Consider the following 23,966-nt stretch of genomic DNA (forward strand, 5'->3'; position numbering starts at 1 on the left):
AGCATAAATATTTTAGCATCCAGCTTTAAACCCCCGTAAATTAATTTCAAGAGCCAGCGCTAAATAAGACCGCATATCTCCTTGGGCTTTTGTTAGAACAAGCTCATGTGTAGCAAACTGTGAAGAAAATGTAGTAATTAGAGGTTAAATTAATCCCTGACAGACAAGAGGCTTAGTAAATCCAGAACCTTGTCACAAAGCCAACCCTGAAACTTGCTATGAAACACAAAGCCACCGAGGTGGTTGCAAGGCATTTCGGTCAATCCTGACAACCTCTTGGGATGCAGCTATAAAGGGAAGACATCAAAAATCCATTTAGGCGGTCAGCTCTCCACCCTTTCCACCAGCTAAACTGCAACAAAGCAGCACCCAAGCCTCAAATGGCTGGTCGCCTCCTCAAGCCACCTTCATCCTAACAGCTGGCAGTTAACTATCCGGAGATTTCGTGGCCTAGCCTAGAGTTATCGTCGCGATCTTAAGACATTTCTGTTTGTACAAGCCGGCCTAGCCTGAGGGGGAGTGTTGGGGTTATTTTATTTTTTGTTTTTTAACTTTTCTGGGGGTTTTTAGTGTTGTATTTATATTGTTTTTAACTAGGGCAATTTGTTTAATCTTTTTTTTAATGTTTGTATTCACTATTTTATTCTGCCCTGTGAACCGCCCTGAGTCCTCAGGGAGAAGGGCGGTATATAAATGTTATTAAATTAAATTAAATTAAATTCCAGTTTTATTTATTTACCTCTTAAATAACTTTACTGTTTTATTTATTTACTTCTTCAATAAGTTTGCTTCTAAACCTAATAGCGGCAAATGCCCACTGGAGGCCGGAGGAGGAGGAGGAGATGGTCTTCATACATTCTGGACACTGGAGAAGAAGAAGACACTCAGTCTGTAACAAAGATGTGTGTGTTCTCTTCCACGGTTCCCGACTGAAACCCCCTGATGGTGAGATTGGGGTACCCTAGAGATCAGGAACGACCTTAAAATTGAGCAACCCATAAGAACCGTTTAATAAAACTGTTTTCAAGTGGATTCAGTTGACTTGACCAGAGACCATGGCAACCTTGACTTCAAAAAAGTGCCTAACTTCAATTCAACAGTATATTTTTCTATTTTTCTTTCTTCTTTTGAGACACCTGTTTTGTTTTTTTAAAAAAATGCTGGGGTCCTTTCTAATGATCAAACGTGTTAAGCCTTTAACAAATACTTCCAAACTTCCTTTTGAGATGCTGACGTCTTCAGCAGGCACTTAACTATATTACAATCTGAAAAAGTCAAACCAGAAAAACTGCTGGTATAATTATAGAATGCTGTATATTGCTGTTGCCATACATGCATGTTGCTATATATATTTAGATTAAATGCCCAAATCCCTTGTTCCTGGGGGACTTTTAAAGTTATATTTTTAAGTGACTTTATCTTCATTATATAATACCGAATGGAGATTTTGTTTTTTGTTTTTAAAAAAATCTGGTTTAGCATCCTACGTGTATGATGCTAGACGTGGCCAAACAGCAATGCCCGTGTTCTCAGGAGAACACAAAGCCACAATTTTGTTAAGCGTGATTTGTTATATAACTTCAGATAGTTGAGTATACCATAGCTAAGCCCCAAACAAGAAAAACAACACTATGGCATACCATAACATGTGAATGCAGTTGACCCCTTCCCATATTGAACCTCAATATGAGTTGTGAAGCCAGATCAAGACCACCTCTTGATCTTCATTCAGAGCTCCTTCTAGTCCATAATGGTGCATGCCTAGAATTCTTGAGCCATCATGACCAGTGAATAATGCTCTGTCCATCTTTATCCACTGCTGCCCCCAAAATACATCAGCAAACTTTCCTACGGATGATGGGAGCTGAGGTCCATTAGGAAAAGTTGGTCTGCAAGTATCATTGGGAACTTTATAGGCTTGTTTCTGGAGAGGCTGGTAGGCACGGATCTTCGTCTAAGATCTTCGTCTATGACCTTGCTCAATCAAAATATCTCTTCTTTCATCAAGCAGATAGAATTCAATGTATGCTTCTGAGGAACCTCATGATATCAAAGGGCATAGCTACCAAGTTCACATATTATGCTAAAATCCATATCTTGCTTAACTGATGGTGAATCACAAATGGCTTGTGCATAGAACACAGCAAGGCAAAGCCAAACAAAAGCAATCATGGTGTAACAAGATAGTTGGATTGCTGTTTGGGTACCAGCTTTTTTTGCTAAGCCATCCTGCATTTGGTTTATTTATGGCTAAGCTCAATATGTGTGTACTCACTCATTAGCTCATTATAGCTTAATAAACAAGTCACAGCCTCCCCAAATCATGGCTTAAGCTCAGCGCAGAACCGTTCAACTGCAACCACCGTATTTCTCTGAAAATTATGAGCATAACTTTTCAGGATGCTCATAACATAAGCCCTACCCCCCAAATAAGCCTATTAGGATCGTCAGACAGACACATTTAGTATTGTATTTTCCCCAAAATAAGACCTAACTGAAAAATAAGCCTTAATGCATCTTTTGGAGCAAAAATTAATATAAGACCCGGTCTTATTGTGGGGGAAATGCGGTATCTACTGAGACCACCTTTGTGTTTTGTTTTAAAACAAGATATTTCAATTGCCAACCTTCTGGATGATTTACACTCATTCACAAATTATCTCAGCTCTGCAAAAGAGCCTTGTGATAATGTTTACACGACTATAATCGCCCAGGTTAGATAAAAAGCGTGTTGAGGTGCTGATCTTCGCAAAAGAGAAGTGCTCTTCTTCACCTCTGATTCACCCCATAAACATGCACACCGATTAGAGGCCGAAGCAAGTTCAAGCATCGTTAACCCAAGATAACTGATTGTGTAAACACGTCCCCGGTGGTTAAAAGTGTTGATTTGACTTTCTTGGCTAAGGGAGCTGCTCTAGGAAGGAGTCAGAAGAGAAGATGGCTGCTAATTTAACTTTGTTCAATTATCTGTCCCCACTACTGGTTATATTCTACTGGCTAAACTTTAAATTGCAGGTGCGTGATAGGTGCCTTCTATTATTTTCATATGGGTTTCTCTTAATGTGGAGAACTTCTGCAGAGCTTTAAAGCAAGTCACCTGAAAAAGATCTTGAAAGGCTTCACGGCAAAGGAGCAAATAAACTAAGGTTAGGTCTCAAACAATCTTTGTTTGCTAGTTTCCCCTCCTTCCACTCTTCGGAGATGTTTTGCCTTCTCAACCAAGAAGCTTCTTCAAAACTGAAGAAGCTCCTTGGATGAGAGGCGAAACGTCTTCAAGGAACCAGTTGCCTTTTGGAAAAGCACCTCTTCAGGTGTCCTTGACAAGTGAGACAAGACTCCTGGTTAACAGCCTTATCCAAACTAGTTTGAGACAAGCTTCGGGGAATGCACTGATCCAGACAGCCAAGTCTAGTTGTCCATCTCGGGTTGAAGCCCAACATCCAGAGATCCAGCATTGGAATCCAAAAGGATCCCTCTTCTCACCTCCAGTCTCTCACCAGGCCTGCTTGACAATGCAAGGCAATCCCTAATTCAGCCTGGGGAATCCATGCCAGGAAACCCACCCACCCCCCATTGTGGCAGAATGAAAACCCCACCGAATCTCTCTCATTGAAACGACTTATGGGGGCATTGGCTGAAAGCGATCATAAAATGCAGGCGCCTTTAAGCAAGCGATCAATTCTGACCTCCGTCCTGGTGCGTTTGTTGCCTGCTTCCTATTTTGCTGGCAAGCAAAAATCCTGCTGTTCCTAGCAGATGCAACCAAGCCACACACAGAGACACACACAAACCCAGATGAGTTACAGAAACACGGAAGCTCTGCTTTTAAGTTACACGATGATGGCTAGGTTATACAACAAACCCCCCACCAGTACCTGTCTTGGTTCTGTAGGCTGGCCGCCTAATGACAGCCTTTTAAAGAAGGGAACTGGGCACCTGGGGTCAGGAGAAAGAGGTCTTCTTCAGACTGGACTCAGCTACAGGTAGCCCTGGGCTTCCAACAGATCGCTTGGTGACCATTCGAAGTTACAGCGGCAGTGGAAAATATGACTTGGGTCCGTTTTTCAGTCTTACGAATGCCCAAGGGTCACGGGGTTTGCTTTCAGATGCTTGACAACTGATTCATATTTATGACGGTTGCAGTGTTCCTCTTTTGTGACTTTCTGACAAGCAAAGTCCAGGGGGAAACCAGAGTCACTTTACGACCGGGTTCACTAGTTTAACAATTACAGGTATTTGCTTAACCAAGGTGGCAAGGGAAGTCCTAAAATGGGGCAAAATTCACTTTCCCACTTCGCAACACACCCTTCTGGGCTCAAATGTGGTTGTAAGTTGAGGATTACTTGGACTATGGACTTTTGTGTAAGTATTCAGTATTGGGGGGCCCCGCTATTTTTTTCCCCTTGGACCATTGCAATCCTGCTCAGCTTTCTTAGATCAGAAACTGCCTCCAACTTGGTGCTTTTCCAGACTTTTTCCTTCGTTAACCCAAAACCTCTTGCGAGAAAAAAATCTTACTGAATTTTGAGGAGTGGTTATAGGTTCCCCTGCTTCCACAGAGTTGCTGATCAAATGGTCTTAACTCAAAGGCTACCTGAGTTATTTAAAAGCAATACCATGGAAGGATGCTGTTTCTATGCTGCCCGGAGTCACCTTGTAAGGGAGGTGGAGGTGGGTGGCATACAAATGTAATAAAAAATATAATAAAAATGATCTTAATGGCATTTCAGCCAGTCACTATTGGTAATTCCAATGAGTTTCAACTTAACAGGTATCCTTTGGGAGATTTTTGAATATATTTTAATGCCCGTGGAAATCTTTAAGTCAATTTAGGGGTCCCTGTTCTCATAGGCAATGAGGTTTGTGTGTGTCATTATCCAAAGGAGGGGAAAAAACCCCTACCAATTTGCGATATCTTAAGAACACTATCTAACATCCCCTTTCACATGGCGGGGTTGGGTTCACACCTGCTTTAACTCTGAATGGGATCTGCTTGGTTTAGTCTTGCTGCGTTGCTTTAATCGGGCCAGCCGTGGCTTAATCAACCGGCAATGGTTAAACAGGCCAGAGTTCAGCATGTTTTTTTTTTAAATTCCATTTATATCCCGCCCTTCTCCGAAGACTCAGGGCGACTTACAAGCTTAGCAGTAGCCTTCATTCTATGTATATGCCTGCTTATTAGGGCTTTCACACACACCCCAAGCGGCATTATTACAAAGTCAGCTTATTGCCCCCAACAATCTGGGTCCTCATTTTACCTACCTCGGAAGGATGGAAGGCTGAGTCAACCTTGAGCCTGGTGGGATGCGAACCTGCACTAATTGCAGGCAGCTGGTGTTACTTAAGGAGGCATTAGCCCACTGCTCCACCAAGGCTCTGTTGACCAGCTTAGCAGCGACCACAGGCAACTCCTATCCCCTTCTACTCCTCGCCAAATGAATTGAGCCAAACCATGTCTCCATTTGGGTGAACCACAAATCTCTGACATTTGAGATGAGCACTGGCTAGACTGTGGTTTAAGGAGGGGGGGGTAGGGAAAAACCGAAAACTCTGTCCCTGCTTTTCAAAAGGAAACATGCAGACATCGCTTTGAGCAAGTATGGGGGAATCCGCAGCCTTCACCAGGTTTCCTGGCCACAACTCCGAGTATCTTTTGCATTCTGTCTAGGATTGCTAGAAGTCAGAAATGGCCATATTCAATCAGCCACTGATAGGTGAGATTGTACCAACAGAAGAGGATATTTGTAGCTCAAGGTTGAACTGTTGGTTGTTTTCTTGCAAATGTTTCATTACCCAACAAGGCAACATCATCGGTGCTAGAAGGGGGTTGTATATAAACGGAAAGCAAACCTCATTCCCTTCTAGCACTGATGATGTTCCCTAGTTGGGTCATGAAATGTCTGCAAGAAAACTACCAAGTTCAGAGACCCCCAAGGACCCCATAGCCATCCTCCTCCTCCTCCCTCTCATCTTCTCCTTCACCCAAACATGGCAACAGGGAGTCATTTTAACCTCTCATTTCAAGCCAAGTTCCTCCTTTATCTATCTATCATCATCTTCTCAGTGATAATGGTACTTGCTCAACTAAGATCTTCTCCTCCTCCCCCCCTCCCTCTCTCCTCAGGTATCTGGATAACTTTTATGAAGGATACAAAGCCGCCGCAATCCAGTGTAGGGCCACGTAGACGCCAAACCAACATTCTTTCAAACGTTGCCAGGACCCTCGATATCTCAACTGCCAAAAAGACTCTTTGGCACCCACAGACACGCCATTGCCCCATTTAAAAGAAGAGCTAAAGGGTTCTACCTAATTCAGCCCTGCTTCTCCGCCACAGACGGACAGCCACTTGGTATTTGGATGCCAGCTGCAGAATTCTATCAGATATCTTCGCCAACCTCCCTTAAATTTAAGATGCACGTTTCCGAACGGCGCCTAGGAAAAATTTCCCACGTGGACCCCACACGTTTTTAAAAGAGCCATATAAAAACACTGGGGGAAAAAGAGACCCCTCCCCCCTTTTTTCACAGCTGACTGGCGCTGCCTTGGTTATCTGTCAATAGCACTGGCGTATATTATTATTAAGAGAATTGGGTGGCATTGTGCTGAACTACGGTAACCAACTTGGCGTCCTCCGTCGACATATGGGACCGTCTATTCAGACTCAGCATTCTATCTGCTTCAACAAACACCCGGCGTTTTTTGCTTGGATAAGATTTTTTTTTTTTTTTAGTAACATCCATTATGCCCATATCAACATTTGTGGCACCAAAATAATTGCTGCAGAGCCTGGGGGCTGGGAAGCATGCTCCTTTTAATGTAAGCTCCTCTCTTTAAAAAATAAAAATAAAAATCAATATTGATATAAAATAGTTGGAAGCCTGTAGAAGCCAATCTTTTCATCTGAAATGTATTTGTTATTATTTCTCTATCAGGTTATTCTGGAAAACCAGGTAGCCATGATTGCTAATGAGCAATTAAGGAATAATGGTCTTTACGGAAAGATAGAGGAAAGAAAAACTTAGCAGGGGGATATTATTCATTCCTTAAATAAACCAGCAGCCAACTAGAAATCTCTTGAGCAGAGTTGGCCAGTATTGGCAACTTTCAAGACCCGTGGACTGCAACTCCCAGAATTCCACAGTCAGCCTAGTCCTCAGACAGCATAGAATTCTGGGACTTGAAGTCTTTAACGCTTGAGAAATACTGTTTTGCAGGAATACCACTGCCTTGTTTGAATAGATGTAACCACAGTCCAAGTAGTCCCTGACTTACGACCACAACGGAGCTCAAAACCTCTGTTGCTAAGTGAAACCTTTGTTAAGTGAGCTTTGCCCCATTGTGTGACCTTTCTCGACATGGTTGTTAAGTCAGTGACACTGCAGTTGTTAAGTTAGCAACACGGTTGTTAAGCGAATCTGGCTTCCCTGGTTGACTTTGCTTTTCAGAAGATGGCCAAAGGGGATCACGTGACACACACACGCACACCCTGGGACACTGCAACCTTCGTAAATGTGAGTAAATGTGAGTCGGTGGCCAAGCATCTGAATTTTGATCACTGTGACCATGGGGATGCTGTAAGGGGTCCTAAGTGTAAAAAACAGTCCTGTCACTTTTTTCAATGCTGCTGTAACTTCGAGCAGTCAGTAAATGAACTCTTGTATAGATCTGACCTACCAACAAGTTAGCCAAGAATTGGTCATTTTCACGTCCCTTGTCCTTTGCACACTTTTCAAGGTTCATAGTTCTCCGCTAGCAGCCAGAGAGGAAACAGCAACACGATGAGATTCTTTTTAAGTGCAGATGGATTTCCTCTCCTGCTCTTTTGCAATCCCATTCCAGAAAGACCTGTTTCCAAACAGCCTGTGCTGCTCTGCCCTGGAAGATGCCAGAGGAAAAACTCCGCATGTCTCCACTCCGGAGGATGAACAAATGAATTCAGAATCTGCAGACGTTCGAAAACCACAAAGGTTTTCCAACAGAGACTAAACAACTGAAGCTAGGGAACCCCGACGTTTGAATCTCCATGTTTATTTTGAGAATTCAAGGAACTGGCTTTGACGGGACAAGCCAGCCCCAAATTTCTGTTGCTAAACAAAGAGAGTTGTTAGGTGACTCTCGGTCCCCATTTTATGACCTTTCTTGCCACAGTCATTAAGTGAATCATTGCCGGTAAATTAGCAACATGATTGTTAAAATGAGTCTGTCTTCCCATTGACTTGGCTTGTCAGGTCAACAAAAGGGGATCGCGTGAACTGGGAACGTTGCAACCATCATTGACCGTGGCCCAGCCGCCAAATTTTGGTCATGTGACCATATGAGGATGCGGCAATGGCTGTTAAGTATGAAAAAAGCTCGTAAGACACTGTTTTTCCCATGCCGTTGTACCTTCCAATGGTCACTAAGGGAATAGTTGTAAGTGGAGGACTATCTGTATGTCAGTTACGCCAGCTTGAAATGAACAGACAAGGTATTACAAGCTAGCCTAGGAAAAGTCCACCAAGTACAGACACCGGTTAGATTTCAAACGGCTCTAGTTGAGTGTTTCTTCTCCCAAGCCCAACGGAGGGCAACTCATGACCCAACCGACTGGAGGATGCTCAAAGAGTAGAGGACCAAAACCCTAAATACACACCTAAATTCCCAATTGGTTGTGTGTCTTGTTTTTAGCTGCACTACTCATTGCTCACTGCTCAGTTGAACCCGTGCGGTCATCTGAAGGTGGAACAGAAGCATCACGTTGACCTCTTTGCATTCCACCATCACCATGACTCAAGTAGAGTTTAAAAGTTCTCCCTACCCTTCTTCCTACAACAGGTTCACAGGAAAAATCTCTCCGACCCACCCTCCCTCCCTCCCTCTCTCTCTCTCTCTCTCTCTCTCTCTCTCTCTCTCTCTCTCTCTCTCTCTCTCTCTCTCTCTCTCTCTCTCTCTCTCTCTCTCTCTCTCTCTTAAAAAAGAGTTTTGTTTTCTTTTCCCAAAGTTGAAATTTAAAAAAAAAGGGGGAGGGGAGAAATGTCAACCTTGCTCGTTGTTCTGTCCTTCTTCATGTCTCCTGCCACCTCGGGTGGCAGAAGAGGCAAGCTTTAATGCTTGTTTTTCAACCCTGAGCAATCAAACAACTTCCTGGTTGAGTTTAAAAAGCGTTGTGACCGGCTGCAAGCCTACACAGCTGTGTCACCACCAACGTCAGCAGCAGCGCGGAAAACATCAGAAGCGCCCTTTGGTCATGTTTTCCTAACATGGAATATCCGTGTCACTTCTGCTCCTCTCTTGCTTCTGAACCCAGAAGCGTCTTTCTCTAAATCGATTCCCCCCCCATGTGCGTGCGCACACACACGCACACGCACACAAGAGGGAGTCACTGTTATTTCCCTACAAACATATGGAGATGGAAAAGGTGGGGGTGGTCCCTGCCAAAAGCACGAGGAAGTTGGCTTCATCTCGGGTCCAGCCAGCCCGGTTTTCCTGGGTTAACCCTCTTGAGAGTTTGAGCAAGTGATTTCTCAAGGCTTAAGCAGCTGGGTGGGTGTGTGTGTATGGCTTGGCAGGCAGACAAGATGGCTGGATAAAAGCCGATCTCTGCTATTGACAAGGGGCTAATTGCAAGGTTTGGCTGTGGGGGAGGAAGGTGGCCGTGAGCTTACTTTTAAAAGTAAGGTTTGCACCTTGGAGCAGTCAAGGCTGCCGAGTAGCCATTCTCTCTCCCCCGTCTGGGGCACTGGGAGGACTAACTACAAGGAACAGCTGTCTTCACTTATTACTGCTGAAATAATCCTTACACAATGGGGGTGGGGTGGGGGTGAGTGAGAACAGACCGACCGGACGGTGCAAAGAGCCAAAACTACAGGTGTTTCTTTCACTTGCCTACCAAAAGCAGAGCGTCTTTTTCCTTGATGCCAACTCTATATATTATATTAAAAGCACAGGTAGTCCTCAACGTACGACCACAATTGAGTCCAACATTTCTGTTGCTAAGTGAGTTTTGCCCCATTTTGCACCACTTGCACCGCTTGTTAACGGAATTGTTGCAGGTGCTAAGCTAGTAATGGGCTGGTTAAGTGACAAGCATTGACTTTGCTTGTCAGCGGCATCATAAATACAAGTCGGTTGCCAAGCATCTGAATTTGGCTCCCGTGAGGCTGCGGCGGTCGTTAAGTGTGAAAAATGAACCTAGGTCACTTTTTTTCAGTGCCATTAAACGGTCACTAAACAGTTTGTTATAAGTCAAGGACGACCTGCAGATTAACCCATACAGTGTGGCTGTAGTATATTCTCTCTGTTGCTTTGCACGTATACCAAGTGCTTCTATATACCAGGGGTAGGCAACCTCGGCTCTTTTATGACTCATGGACTTCAACTCCCAGAATTCCTGAGCCAGCTGGCTCAGGAATTCTGGGAGTTGAAGTCCATGAGTCATAAAAGAGCCGAGGTTGCCTACCCCTCTTCTATACCAAAGACAATTTTTGTGTGTGTCTAATCCAGGGGTCTGCAACCTTGCTATAGCTGGCTGAGGAATTCTGGGAGCTGAAGTCCACAAGTCTTAAAAGTTGTCAAGGTTGCAGACCCCTGGTCTAATCAAACCTGGCCAAGTCAAGTATTCAATTAAATAAAGTATTCAAAAAAGGCTCTCCCTTTTCCTTGATGCAAACCCTGGTTGCCTTTTGTCCCTGTGGGGAAACCTACCAGTTTGACTCCTAACCGTCAGAGAAGGGGTCCCCAACCCCCTGTCCTTTGACCGGTACTGGGCCGCGGCATGCCAGCAACCGGTCCACAAAATCAAGCAAAGCTCCATCCGTGGGATGCAGGCAGTGCACAAAACCACACCCCCTCCAATCCATGGAAAAACCTTTCTCCGGGGAACCGATGGTCCACCCAGGTGCCCCAAAGTTTGGGGACCTCTGCATCAGAGGATCCCTTATCAGCCTTCACCCTTTGCCCTCTTCTGCACCCAAATATCTGAGACGGGATGAGGTGGGGGTGGGGGGAGAGGAGGGTGCAAAGCAGAAGAAAGGCATGCAAAGCAGGAGGTGAGGCCACTACTATCCTGTTCCTGGGGGGGGAATCTTTTTAGTATGCAAACGAGAAATCATCTAGCTGTGGGGGGAGGGGAGAAGATGGGGGGGAAGAGAGAGCGGGCACTGTTTCTTTAAGGGATGAGCTGATTAGCTGGCAACCAACAGCTGGTCACTCCACCAGATTCAAGACCATTTTAGTTGCCTCTCTTATGGAGGTACCATATGTTCCATCTCTCTGTTCAGCAGCTTTAGTTTCCAATAATCTTGCTCCAGAAGAGAAGCACAAAGAAAAAGAGAAAAAGAGGAAGAGGAACTTAAAAAAGGGGGAGGGGGGTGAAGGGAGAGACCCTGTTTTGCACTTGGTGGATTGTGGAGTCACATTTATGAAGACTTGCTGCACCCAGCGCGCTCTTCTCAAGTTCTTGAGAAGAACGGTGGCCTTCAGCTTAAGCAAACTTTGGGGATCCATCAAAGGGCTGTCTTCTCCACATGGAGGCTGAAGAGGACATCACAGGAAAACTATCATGGCTTTGACTTTGATTGGTCTCGAGTAAGCTGCCCCTGTGGTTTGTTTAGTCAGCAGACCATGGTTAAACCAGCTAGGCTTTAGCATAAGAAGCAGCCAAAGTAGACAGCCCCAAAGACAAGCGGTTGGGAATTGTCTTCTGAGTCCACCCTTGGGGGATTCTGGAGCTGAAGAATTTTTTTGGGGGGGAAAGAACTGCTCAGGTGATCAACAGGAAAGGTATCGTGGTCTTCTGAACACCCACAGGATTTTTACGTTAAGGAACGAAAGCACAGCCTTCTGGAGGTGCAACGTTCCACCACCCGACTTGTTCCAATTACTCTTTCCAATCGCCCATTTGCACACAGTGGTTGCCAGCCGAAGCCCTTCCTCTCACTGGAGGAAGTCCAAACTCAAAACTCATGATCCGTTGCCTTTCCACACAGGGCACCCCCAAGAAGAGCCTTGGTGGAGCAGTGGGCTAATGCCTCCTTAAGTAACACCAGCTGCCTGCAATTAGTGCAGGTTCGAGTCCCACCAGGCTCAAGGTTGACTCAGCCTTCCATCCTTCCCAGGTAGGTAAAATGAGGACCCAGATTGTTGGGGGCAATTAAGCTGACTTTGTAATAATGCCGCTTGGGTGTGTGTGTGAAAGCCCTAATAAGCAGGCATATACATAGAATGAAGGCTACTGCTAAGCTTGTAAGCTGCCCTGAGTCTTCGGAGAAGGGCGGGATATAAATGGAATTTAAAAAAAAAAAAAGAATGATTGGCACTTTCATTCCCGCGTCCAAACAGAGCTGGACTGAAGATGCCGGAGATCTTTCCACACATCCTTCAACAAGCTTTCTAGTGCTTCTGTTTTCAGAGCTTAATGAGTACTGGGTCAATCCTGAGGAGTTATTCTAAACCAGGGGTCTTCAAACTTGGCCCTTTTATGACTTGTGGACTTCTGGGAGTTGAAGTCCACGAGTCATAAAAGGGCCAGGTTTGAAGACCCCTGTGGTAGGGGACCAAACAGACCGACTAATAGAACAACAGAATTGGAAGGGACCTTGCAGGTCATCTAGTCCAGCTCTCTGCCCAAGCTGGAGACCTCACACCCTATCTAATAGATGGCAGTCCAGTCTCTTCTTGAAAGCCTCCAGCTATTCCCATCAAGAAATCTTGCCGTTGGTGAACTGTCCATCCCAGACATCTCTGAAGGAGATGCTCGAATAAGAATGGGATCAAATCAAGGAACTATTCAACTGTCCCAGAAACAGTGATATCAATCCTACAAAGTTAGTGCATAGAAGAGATAAAGGAGATGCTGAAGCTTTTTCAGAATTCCTCCTCCATCATGTCCTTCTCAGGTGAACCCATCCTAAAACCTGGACAGGTTCCATTTATTATTTGATCATAAGCAGGCATATACATAGAATGAAGGCTACTGCTAAGCTTGTAAGCCGCCCTGAGTCTTCGGAGAAGGGCGGGATATAAATGGAATTAAAATAAATAAATAAATAATAAGGTTCTTTCTCCACCTTCATCTTTCTCGGCTCATCAAATCAGTTTTTCTCAGAAGAGTTACACTCCTCGCTAGAAGTCACACACTCATTTGAAAACTACAGATAGTCCTCGGTTTACACACGGTTCATTTAATGACGGTTCAGAGTTACGACGGCACGGGAAGACCATTTCTCACATTTAACACATCATCGCGGCCTCCCTGCGGTCACGTGATCAACATTCGGAGGCTTGGCAACTACTTCATATATATGATGGCCACTGTGACCCCGGTGTGTGTGTGTGTGTGTGTGTGAGACGTGATCCCCTTTTGTGACCTTCTGACAAGCAAAGTCATCGGGGAAGCCAGATTCGCTTAACAACCTTAACAACTGTGACAAGACAGGTCGTAGAATGGGGCAAAACTCACTTAACAGCCGTCTCGCTTAAGACCAGAAATTTTGGGCTTAACTGTGGTCGTAAGTCGAAGACTGCCCTCCTTGATAAATGGACCCACCCATTCCATACAGCCCTGGTTTCCCCTCTCACCCCCCCTCCCAGTCACGGTCCACAGTTAGTTTAACCCAGCATTCTAAGCTAACATTTGGCCAATCCTATAATGGCTTAACCTTCCATGTAAAGTCAGCCATACCTTCTCACTGAGTTCCGGGGGCCAAAGCCAGCAACTTTCTGATGCGCTCTCTTTATGGCTTATCAAGGATGGCGAGTTTACACCCTACATTTCCTGTCCTCTTTTATATCAAGATTTGAGGTAGTCACTTATATAAAGACTGAGAAGCTATTTCACCCTGCAAATCTGTTCCAGTGGGCTGCCTGTTAGCCTGTTCTCTTTCTCCCACATCTAAAGGAGTTCCAAAACTAACATGCATTAGGAGTTAATCAGAGATTAAAGAGCTAAACATAGAAAAAAAATGAAAGAATTATATAATAGGAAAACAACATATTTCCTTACGAGGGGGAAAAGCCAAGTTTCCGAGCTGTAGCTGTTCAGATCAGCTACATCTCCACTCACAGGAATTATCTTGTGGGTGGAGGAGAGTCTAAAAACAGCCAATATTAGAAGAGGCACCACCGGCCCTCATTTTTAACGATCCTCTCGACAGAAAATCCATATTTTGGGATCGAGAAACAGCAACCAGGGTGGAGTCTCTGTTGAGCTTCACGGAATGCCCTGACTAAACCTTGCCGGTTGAAAACTTCAACTCCCAGAATTCATGTTGGCTGGGGAATTCTGGGAGTTGAAGTCCAGCCATCTTTGAGTCACCAAGGTGGAGAGGCACTCTGCTCTCCAGCAGAAGGAGGCACTTCATCTCTGATGAAGCTTCTCATTCTTCGGAATGGATAGCTGCTTGTTTAGCCCAGGATGCTGAAGTGGCTCACCCACCTTCCCTGCGACGCGCTTGGTTAGTTTTTGGCATCCCAGGACTCCAGCCGCGGACAATTCCCCCCTTCTTTCTTGCGCCAAATGAAAGAATCACTTCTGTGTTGGCTTGGTCTTCTCTGTTCACACCCAGAACTACCTGGCAGAGGAACTGCCAGCTGGAGCCCAGACACACCTGCCCTTCTCCCACCTTTCTGAACAGGTTATTGGACAGGTAAGCCAAAGCACCACCACCCCCATCCTGCCAATACACACAGGTCAGTTGAGCAACTCTACCACGCAGAAGCCCTTGGCTAATTTCTAAGCTTGCAGACCCCACAGACAGAAGATCCCACCTCCTCTTAATATACTGGGGTGGGCCCCTGTGTCCGGCACTACAGTATATCTCTGGTGAGTAAGGGGGGGTGGGGAAGGTTATTTACAGGTCATCCTCAGCTTATGACCATCCACCATTTCCATGGCTAAGCAAGACAGTTGTCTGCCCCCCTTTCCTCATTCAGGAAGTGGCTGTGAAGGGAACCTGCCCCCCCTCCCCCCCTTGCTTCCCAGGAAAGGGGATCACATGACACTTCCGCAGTCATAAATGTGAGCCAGTTGCCCAGCGGCCAGATTTTTGATCATGTGACCCTGGGGAATGCTGCAGCAAAGGCGGTAGGTGTGAAAAACTATCCCAAAGCCCATTTCCCCCCCAGTGCTGTTGTAAAGTTGATCGGTCGCTAAATGAACGGCCGTAACTGGGAGGACTACCCCTATTGACTTAGTCTTGAAAGAATTTGCTCCCTTTCTTAGCAATTGTAAAAAAAAAAAAAGAGAATTGGGAAGAAGTCGGAGCCCTCCCACCCCCACCCCCACCTCTGCAAGTTGTCGAGAAGGAAAACCCACAAGGGGAGGCCGGCAATGGAGAGACCCCTCCCCTCCCCACAACCCATTAATCTCCCGGTACCAATGCCAGGATGAAGACACACAGTGCCCCTCCCTCCCTCCTTCTCCTAACTCCAGCCTGCAGGAAGGAGCATCTGAGAGAAAGCGGCTTTTAAAATGTATTATTCCAGGCAGGAGGAGCACTCTGAAAAGAAAAGGGGGGGGGGAATCTGTCATCCTCTTTCTCCTCTCGTGTCCCCCCCCCTTCTGGGATTACTCTCCTCCTGATCACCCTGGTTACACAGCCACCCCTAAATACACACAACCCTTAGCCCAGGGATAACAAAAACAGGGGCTGTGTGATACCACTGTTCCTCCCCCCTTTCTCTCTCCCTCCAAAAGTCTCAATTGGGGAGGGGTCGTCTGCAGACCGGGTGGCAAATTCATGGGGGGGGGTCCCCTGCAATTAATCAATCAGGAGGAGAACCAGCAAAGCGGCCACTGGCTGCCTGCCTGCCTGCCTGCCTCCTCCTGTGGGTTAAACCAGCGTTTTCCAACCTTAGGAACTTGAAGATACGTGGACTTCAACTCCCAGAATTCCCCAGCCAGCTATGCTGGCTGGGGAATTCTGGGAGTTGAAGTCCACGCATCTTCAAGTTCCTAAGGTTGGGAAACGCTGGGTTAAACAAGAGAGACAGCTGAAGTCTCCAGTCAACAACGCGGCCCTTGTTAATTCTGCAAAGTGGCTCCTTTCAACCTTACCTCTTAATCACCGGCTGAGAAATCAAAATACTTTTTTGGGGGGGGTTGTTGTTAAAGAAATGAGTCAGCACGGGTGGAAAGAGACGGAGGAGGAGGACGAATTCACCACAAGGCAAAAAAAAAAAAAAAAGCAGCCCGTGTCAGAACTAAGGAACTTTGGGAGAAGCGTTTCCAATCGAGTTGTAAAGGAAGTTTGATTGATTTATTGATTTTTTTTTCAAACCACCACCCCCCAACACACACACACACACACACACACCTGCGTGGAGGCGGAAGATGGGCAAGCAGAAGAAACAGACAACAGACGTGGACCCCCCCTTACAGCAGTTTGCCAGGATGGCACTGGTGTGTGTGTGTGTGTGTGTGTGTGTGTGTGTGTGTGTGTGTGTGTGCTTCTGATTCATCTCTCTTCACCCTTTAGGAAAGGATGGAGGGGAAACAGATCCCTGGAGATTTCAGGATGGGTCCCAATCGCGTGGGGAGCGGTTGGAGGGGCAAGAATCCTTTTAAAGATAGAGACCTACCAAGATTTCAGAAGCAGCCAAAGGGGGAGGAGGGGCATATCCAGAAGGAAGCTTTAACGACCCTTCCTTTTTCCTTCCTTTTTCCTTTATTCGGCTCCTTTGGCTGCAAAAGCCTCCTGGTAAAAAGTCTCGGGGCCGGCGCGCGACTTCTACCGACCCCCCCCCTCCGCTTTTTTTCCCCTTCTTCTTCTTCTTCTTCTTCTTCCTTCCCGCGAAGCCCCTTCTGCGCAGCCAGCCTCTCATCCGGAATAAAGGGAAGCGGGCTTCCCCCTGGGCGGGGAGGGGCTGCGGGACCCCCGGGGCCCCGCTCCGCCGGCTCGGTCCCAAAGGGGACCCCGAACCCATCGGGCTCGGCGTTTCAAACCCTGGCGCACAATCGAGAGCCGCCTTCGCATCTCTGCCCCCCCTCCACCCCCTCCGCCCCCCCCAGCATCGTGACAGGCTGAAAGGAGCAGCCGGGAAAGGCGGGGGGGGGACTCCAGAACTGCGGGGGGAGGGGGCGGTCGAGCCCACCCCCTCTCTGCCCCGGGTGCCAGCGGGGGGGGGGAATGCGGGGGGGGGCGGTGGCCCCCCCGTCCCTGCGTGGGGAGGGGGTGTGGGTGGCGCGGACGAGCGAGTCAGAAGCGCGTCTCCCCCGCTTGGTCGCCTCCGCCGCCGCCGCCGCTGCTCCCCAACCGGCCCCGCCGCCGAGACAGCGGCACTTTGTCTGCCTCCGCCGAGCGAGCGCGCCCGCCGGCCCTGCCCTTCCCCCGCCCGCTCGCTCCGGAACGAGCCTGCTTTCCGAGAAGCCGCCCGGTGCCTTCCCTCCCTCGCCGAGCTCCCGCCGCGGCCCCGAGCGAAGAAGCAGCCCGCCGGCAGCCGGGCAGGCAGAGACCCTCCCCCCCCGCCCCGCCGCTTCCCCGGGCAAGAGGGGAGGGAAGGGAGGGAGGGAAGGAGAGAAGGAAGGAAAAGGGGGAGAAAGAGGAAGGAAGGAAGGAAGGAAGGAAGGAAGGAAGGAAGGAAGGAAGGAAGGAAGGAAGGAAGGAGAAAGGAAGGGAGGAAAAGAGGAAGGAAGGAAGGAGAAAGGAAGGGAGGAAAAGAGAGGAAGGAGGGAAGGAAGGAAGGAAGGAAGGAAGGAAGGAAGGAAGGAAGGAAGGAAGGAGAAAGGAAGGGAGGAAAAGAGGAAGGAAGGAAGGAGAAAGGAAGGGAGGAAAAGAGAGGAAGGAGGGAAGGAAGGAAGGAAGGAAGGAAGGAAGGAAGGAGAAAGGAAGGGAGGGCGGAAGGAAGGAGAGGCAGGGAGGAAAGGAAGGGAGGAAAAGAGAGGAAGGGAGGAAGGAAGGAGAAAGGAAGGGAGGAAAAGAGAGGAAGGAAGGGAGGAGAAAGGAAGGGAGGGCGGAAGGAAGGAGAGGCAGGGAGGAAAGGAAGGGAGGAAAAGAGAGGAAGAAAGGAAGGGAGGAGAAAGGAAGGGAGGAAAAGAGAGGAAGGGAGGAAGGAAGGAAGGAAGGAAGGGAGGAAGGAGAAAGGAAGGGAGGGCGGGAGGAAGGAAGGAAGGAGAAAGGAAGGGAGGAAAAGAGAGGAAGGGAGGAAGGCAGGCCGTGGAGACCGCTGGCCGAGCCCCCACCCCCCCCGCCCGGTCCTGGTCCTCCCCCGAGAGGCGTCCGTTGCGCGAAGATACAATGAAACTCCGGGACGAGAGAAGGCAGAGCGGCCGCCGCGCGTCCCCCCCCCCCGCGCTCACCGTGAGGTGCGGCTCCATGCGTGGTGCTTCTACCCGCGGGGAAACTAGGAGCATCTTGGAGCGGCGCTCGCCCAGCGCTTGACATCCACTTGGAAGCGCGGCGGAGGGAGGGAGGGAGGGGCGAGGGGGGCGCGGGCCCTGCCGCTTGCCTGCCTGCCTGCCTCCTTCCCGGCTCCGGCTCCGGCGTGGCCCTCCCTGGCTCGGCGCGGCTCCGGCCTCAGCTCCCCGACGAGTTCATCCCGGCGGCGGCTGGGCTACTGAGCCGCGGCTGTCTGGCTGGCCGCGCCGCGCTCCCCGACGGCCCCCGTTTCCTGGCCGGGGGGGGGGAGGAGGGGGCGGAGCGGGCGAGCGGCGCGGCAGCCCATTGGGCGACGTCAGCTGGCGGGGAGGGGCCCGCGCCCCCGCCCCCCCCCGCCCTGCCCCCGCCCCGTCTTAAAGGCGACGCTGCGCTCCGCCGAAGCGCCCGGCTGGGCAAAGCGAGGACCGGCCGGCTGCTGGCGGAGGCGGGACGCTGCGCCTGCTTTCCCTCCTCCTCCTCCTCCTCCTCCTCCTCCTCCTCCTCCTCCTCCTCCTCCTCCTCCTCCTCCTCCGCGCAACTCCCGGCCTGCGCCGACCCGCCATCCTGAGCGAGGGACCTTTAGGACAGGGGTCTTCAAAGTTGGCCCTTTTATGACTTGTGGACTTCAACTCCCAGAATTCCTCAGCCAGCTTTGCTGGCTGAGGAATTCTGGGAGTTGAAGTCCACAAGTCATAAAAGGGCCAACTTTGAAGACCCCTGCTTTAGGAGAGCTCGGCGCAAAAAGTCCGCGCAGCCGGGCGAGAGACAGCCAGCCCGCCACCCACCCTCCTCCCTCCGCCGCCTTCTCCTCCTTCTCCTCCTGCTCGACGCGACGGGGCTGGGCGGAGAAGCGGCCGGCGAGCACCGACTCACTCGCTTATTCACGGCCAGCCCGGGCGGACCCGGGGGAACTCTCCGGACCGGCTGCGCCAGCCTGGCCTTCCTCTGGATCCGGCCGCCGCCTCCTCCTCCTCCTCGGTGGAGAGCCGGACCTTTTCCTGGACGCAGCCCGGGGGCGCCGAGAGCGGAAGGGGAAGCGCGTCCCCTGCGGGCTACGCGGTGGTTGCAACTCCAGGAAGCCTGGGCTGCGGGCCCGGGGAGGAGAGCATCCCATCCTGACCCGCTGGACAGCTCCCTGGGTACTCCAGCTCCCATAATCCTGGCCCAAGGAGGTTGAGAAGAAAACCCAAGAGTTGTAAATTGCTGTGCTAGATATGGCTCCCTCTCTGGTGGACAGGTGGACAGGTGCAAGTCTGTGGTAGAAGGAGCTGTCCATGGGATGCTGTGGCACGTGGGCCATGGCCTACCTGGATCTGGGGCTTTTGGGTGGTTGCAAACCTTGGGCTCGCCCTGGGTTGGAGAAGATCAACTCTCAAGGCCAAAGGAGTGGCAAAGGGTTCAAGGGCAGAACATGAGTGAGACCAACCATCGCTCTGATGGGCTACCAGGGTGAGAGTAGCAGGCACGCAACTCTACGGTGTTAGTGTGCTGGGTCAGTTGACAGTCTGTGAACTGCCAGTTAAGGTTGAATGCTGGGTGTCAACTCAGTCACCGGGCTGTCTATCTCTTCATTTGAGTCTTCTAAATAAACAAAGAATTACATAAAGGGCCCTTGGTGCTCTCTGAGCTTGCTTGTTTTCTTGCAGATGTTTCATTACCCAAAGTAGGTAACATCAGTGCTGTAAGTAATTATACAATAATAAATAAATGATTCTTACCAGTTTAAAAAAGGCAGCTCCAGTCGCTCAGATTCTTTACTGGGAACTGGTGCCATAACGGCGTTAAAATCCTTTGTGTCCTCTCTCCCAAAGTGATCCGTTTTTCCGGAAAGTGCACCGCTGAAGCTCATGCTGTGGTTTTAAGGATAATATTGTCACCGTCCTCTTTTGGCGCTAAAGATTTTTCACTATAAACTATTTTTGAGCAGTACTATCACCTTTAAGCGAGGCCGTGAGTGGAGAGCTGTAGACTAAAGGGAAAAGGGACGCCAACCAAACGATTTCCACTCATTTTAATCTCTCCCCATTAGAAGTAAACTCTCCCTTGGGCCAAATGGAGCTTTTGGAGATTTCATGGAAACCTCCATGTGGTTTTCTTGATGATACAAAAGTATTTGCTCGTCCCTGCTTCTGGACTCTCCATTCAAGTGTCTTTCTGTCTTTCAGATGTTCTCAAAGTTTGCCATTCAGGAATTAACCCAGATCAACCCTGCTTAACCTTTGGGATCAGCCTGCTTCATTTAGACCCTGCCGAAACATTTTTTTTAAACGTTCAGACTCCCCATTGCATCTTACACATACGAGGCATGGCTGAGGGTTTTCTGTGCACTGTTCAAGCGGCAAATTCCAACACCCAAAACGAGGTTAGAAACATTTACTTTGCTCGGTTGAACAGAGCAGAACCCATAGCCCTGAATGTCTCTGTATACGGGATTGCTAGAATCGCCAAGAGTCAAGACAGAGCTGAATGGGTACCACCATCATCATCTGGCAGTGGGGAGGGAGGGAGAGAAAGGCGGGGAGAGAGAGAGGAAGGGGGGGAGAAAGGGACAGAGAGGGAGAGGGGGAAGAGGGGAGGAGAGGGAGGGAGATGGAGAGAGATGGGTTAAGGCAGGGGTCTTCAAACCTGGCCCTTTGATGACTTGTGGACTTCAACTCGTTTGAAGACCCCTGGGTTAAGGCATCAGGCTAGAATTCAGGAGAGTGTGAGTTCTAGTCCCACCTTAGACATGGAAGCCAGCTGGATGGCTTTGGGCCAATCACCAGGAGACTGTTGTGATTCAGCATCAGCCTGTGGTTCCGGCAGCTGAGTCGCGGATGATTCTGAAGAGGAGGAGGAGGAGGGGTTTGGAGAGCCTTTGGTGTCAGAGGAAGGGTCTGATGCACCGCAGAACTCTCAGCCTGGCCCCTCCCATCTTGTTCCTCCTCAGACTCAGCTGTGTGAGCAGGAGGGATTGGAAGAAGACGATCCACAGCTGGCTCTGTTCAGGGACGCTAGGAGCAGGAGGCAATCTAGCAGAGCAGAACAGAGGAAGGCAATGAGGCAACTCGGGAGAAGGCAATGAGAAGCCACGCCTTGGCACTGCTGATAAAAGGGGAAGGTGTGGGAGGTGCTGGTTGCTGAAGGCAACCGTTTGAAGATCTGCTAGTGTCCTGGTCTCTTATTCTTGTTTAACTCTTGTTTAACTTTTTTGGTTTAAGTCTTGTTTGAACTTTTCGTTTAACTTTTGTTTGAACTCTTTGTAAATAAATTTGGTTGGGTTTTTTCCAGCCTGATGACTATAAAAAGGGGTTGTCCCTGACATTCAAACAGGGCCGGTCGTAGGCTGGAACAGAACAGTGACAATGAATTCTAGTCCTGCCTTAGGCATGAAAGATGGCTGGGTGAATTTAGGCCAATCACCAGGAGAAAATGAGTTCTAGTCCTGCTTTAAGCATGAAAGCTGGCTGGGGGACTTTGGGCCTATCACTCACTCAACCTAACCCACCTCGCAGGGCTGGTTATGGGGAAAATAGGAGGAGGAAGTAGTATTAGATATATTCACACACACGCACCCTCCGAGTCATTTATAAAAATAATAAAATAAAACTTAACAATAAATGAAAATGGAAGCAGTCTAGGACGGGTTCGTTCTATTCTATTTTGCTCCCCCAAAGTTGAGCACGTGACCTAAACATGCAAATTCGGCTCTGCTCAGGGTCAGTCCCGTGCAATGCCAGCATCTTGGTATGCTGCTTTTGTCATTCTGATGGAATGTTATCTTAGCTGGAAGAAAGCCATTTTGAAAACAATACGCAGCAATTTCTTCAAAGCAAGTGGGGTAGTTACCGAACTACCTGTGATTTAATTGCCAGGGACACGATGAAAGTTAGATTAGCTTGCTGGCTTCTTTCATTGGCGCTCAGTTGCAACTCCTGGGTTGCTGCTCCAGCCACCCTCCTTTCAGAGTTACTCCACCTTCATTTCCAACCCCCAGCCCCAAGGAAATAATGGGATCCTAAGCAGCCTTTTATGTCTGGTTCACCCATTATGCTAAAGCATGCTTTATTTCACCCTGGAGTATTTCATAAACGGGGTTGGGGGGTGGGGAATCCTATGTGCTCTCTGAGCTTCGTGGTTGGCTTAGAGACGTTCCATTATCCAACTAGGTAACATCATCAATGCTGGCAGAAGAACTGATGATGTTATCCAGCTGGGTAATGAAACGTTTTCAAGGCAACAACCCAGCTCAGAGAGCTACCAAGGATTCCACAGTTCAGTTTTAACCTACATCTGTTCTCTTCCACAGATTTCATAAACTGTAGCGAACTGGCTGTGTTCAACTGGCTAAGCCAAAAGACCTCGGGCGGAACAAAACCGCAGCCAGGGTTTGGGTTGTTACTGGTTATTTACACAACCAGGAAGTCAGTTGGATATTCTTGTTTCCAGGTCTTCGTTGGCACCTGGCTGACGCTTAAGGCTCAGTTTAAACTGCTGGTTTCTACCCTTCAGTCTCCAAAGCAGATCAATACTGTATCTGAGATGCAATCTATCATCCGAAAACTTTAGAAGAACGTCTATTCTAGGTCTCTCAAATATCTGTGGTCAGCTTTGGAACGGCGCAAGGAAAGACCTTCTCAAGGGCACCTGAATCTGGAATTTCCTACTTTGGGGGCTTAGCTGTCCCCTTCCTTCCCTCTTTTTGATGGATGAGGGGAAATAAAAGTCTTTGAAATTATTAGAACTGTTATTTTTAAAAAAAGTTGTTTTGCTTTTTAAAAAGTACTGTTCCGAATGTCCCCAAAGTGATTTTTCACGAGGCAACTGGAATTTTCTTTCCTTTTTTTTTCTCTTTGAAGATGTTTCGCATCTCATCCAAGAAGCTTCTTCAGCTCTGACTTCCATCCCCCACCCTCCAGTCCGAGCTGAAGAAGCTTCTTGGAATGAGAAGGGAAACATCTTCAATGAAAAAGTCCAGTTGCCTCTTGAAAAGGCACCGTTGGGGCATCCAGGACCTGGGTGACGGAGAAGGTCCGTAGACTGTTCCGAATGGTTTTTGATTTGTGAGGTTTCTGCTTTGGTGCTTAAATGAGGATCCTGTTGCTATATTCCTTTATGGGGAAAACCCCCCAACATCTAATACTGCTATTTTTAATGTGTTGTTTGGTCTATTGCACAGGTCTGCAACCCGCGGCTCCGGAGCCGGATGCGGCTCTTTCAGCCGTCTCCTGCGGCTCCCAGTCCTCTGCCATGTGCAGTCCCCCCCAAAAAAGTGGGACTAAAAAAGTTCAACCAATCAATTCAAATATGCAGGGTAGGTGCATATCTCGCCTTGGCTCCACTCTTCAGTCAAACCCTGTTCTGCGCATGCGCGCATGTACGCGCATGCGCACACATTTTTTGCGGCTCCCAGTTTTTCCTTTTGTGAGGGAACCGGTTCCGAGTGGCTCTTTCACTGTTTCAGGTTGCTGACCCCTGGTCTATTGCATTGCACTCAACCTAGAGTAATTGTGTCACCTGCAAAGGCCAATGTTATTTATTTTTATTACCAATGCAGGATGTTGAAGATGTGGTCCCCTCTGTTTTTAGAAAATGCAGAACAACCCAAAACAATCGTTTTGCAAGTGTCTCCCAATTAGATAAAACTTCTGGCT

The 23,966-nt window shown here is 48.5% G+C and overlaps 1 protein-coding gene across 1 annotated transcript in view; it reads right to left on the reverse strand.

Moving 5' to 3' along the window:
- Positions 1 to 18,517, reverse strand: part of MAMLD1 (mastermind like domain containing 1) — an 80,210-nt gene extending 61,693 nt beyond the window's left edge. The window contains exon 1 of the mRNA XM_083371902.1: positions 18,276 to 18,517. Within this exon, the coding sequence (XP_083228028.1) occupies positions 18,276 to 18,329 (54 nt within the window). The 5' untranslated portion in view covers positions 18,330 to 18,517. The remainder of the gene's footprint in view (positions 1 to 18,275) is intronic.
- Between the last annotated feature and the right edge of the window lie 5,449 nt (positions 18,518 to 23,966).

Source organism: Vipera ursinii, assembly GCF_947247035.1.
Source record: "Vipera ursinii genome assembly, chromosome: 12".
Classification (NCBI taxonomy): domain Eukaryota; kingdom Metazoa; phylum Chordata; class Lepidosauria; order Squamata; family Viperidae; genus Vipera; species Vipera ursinii.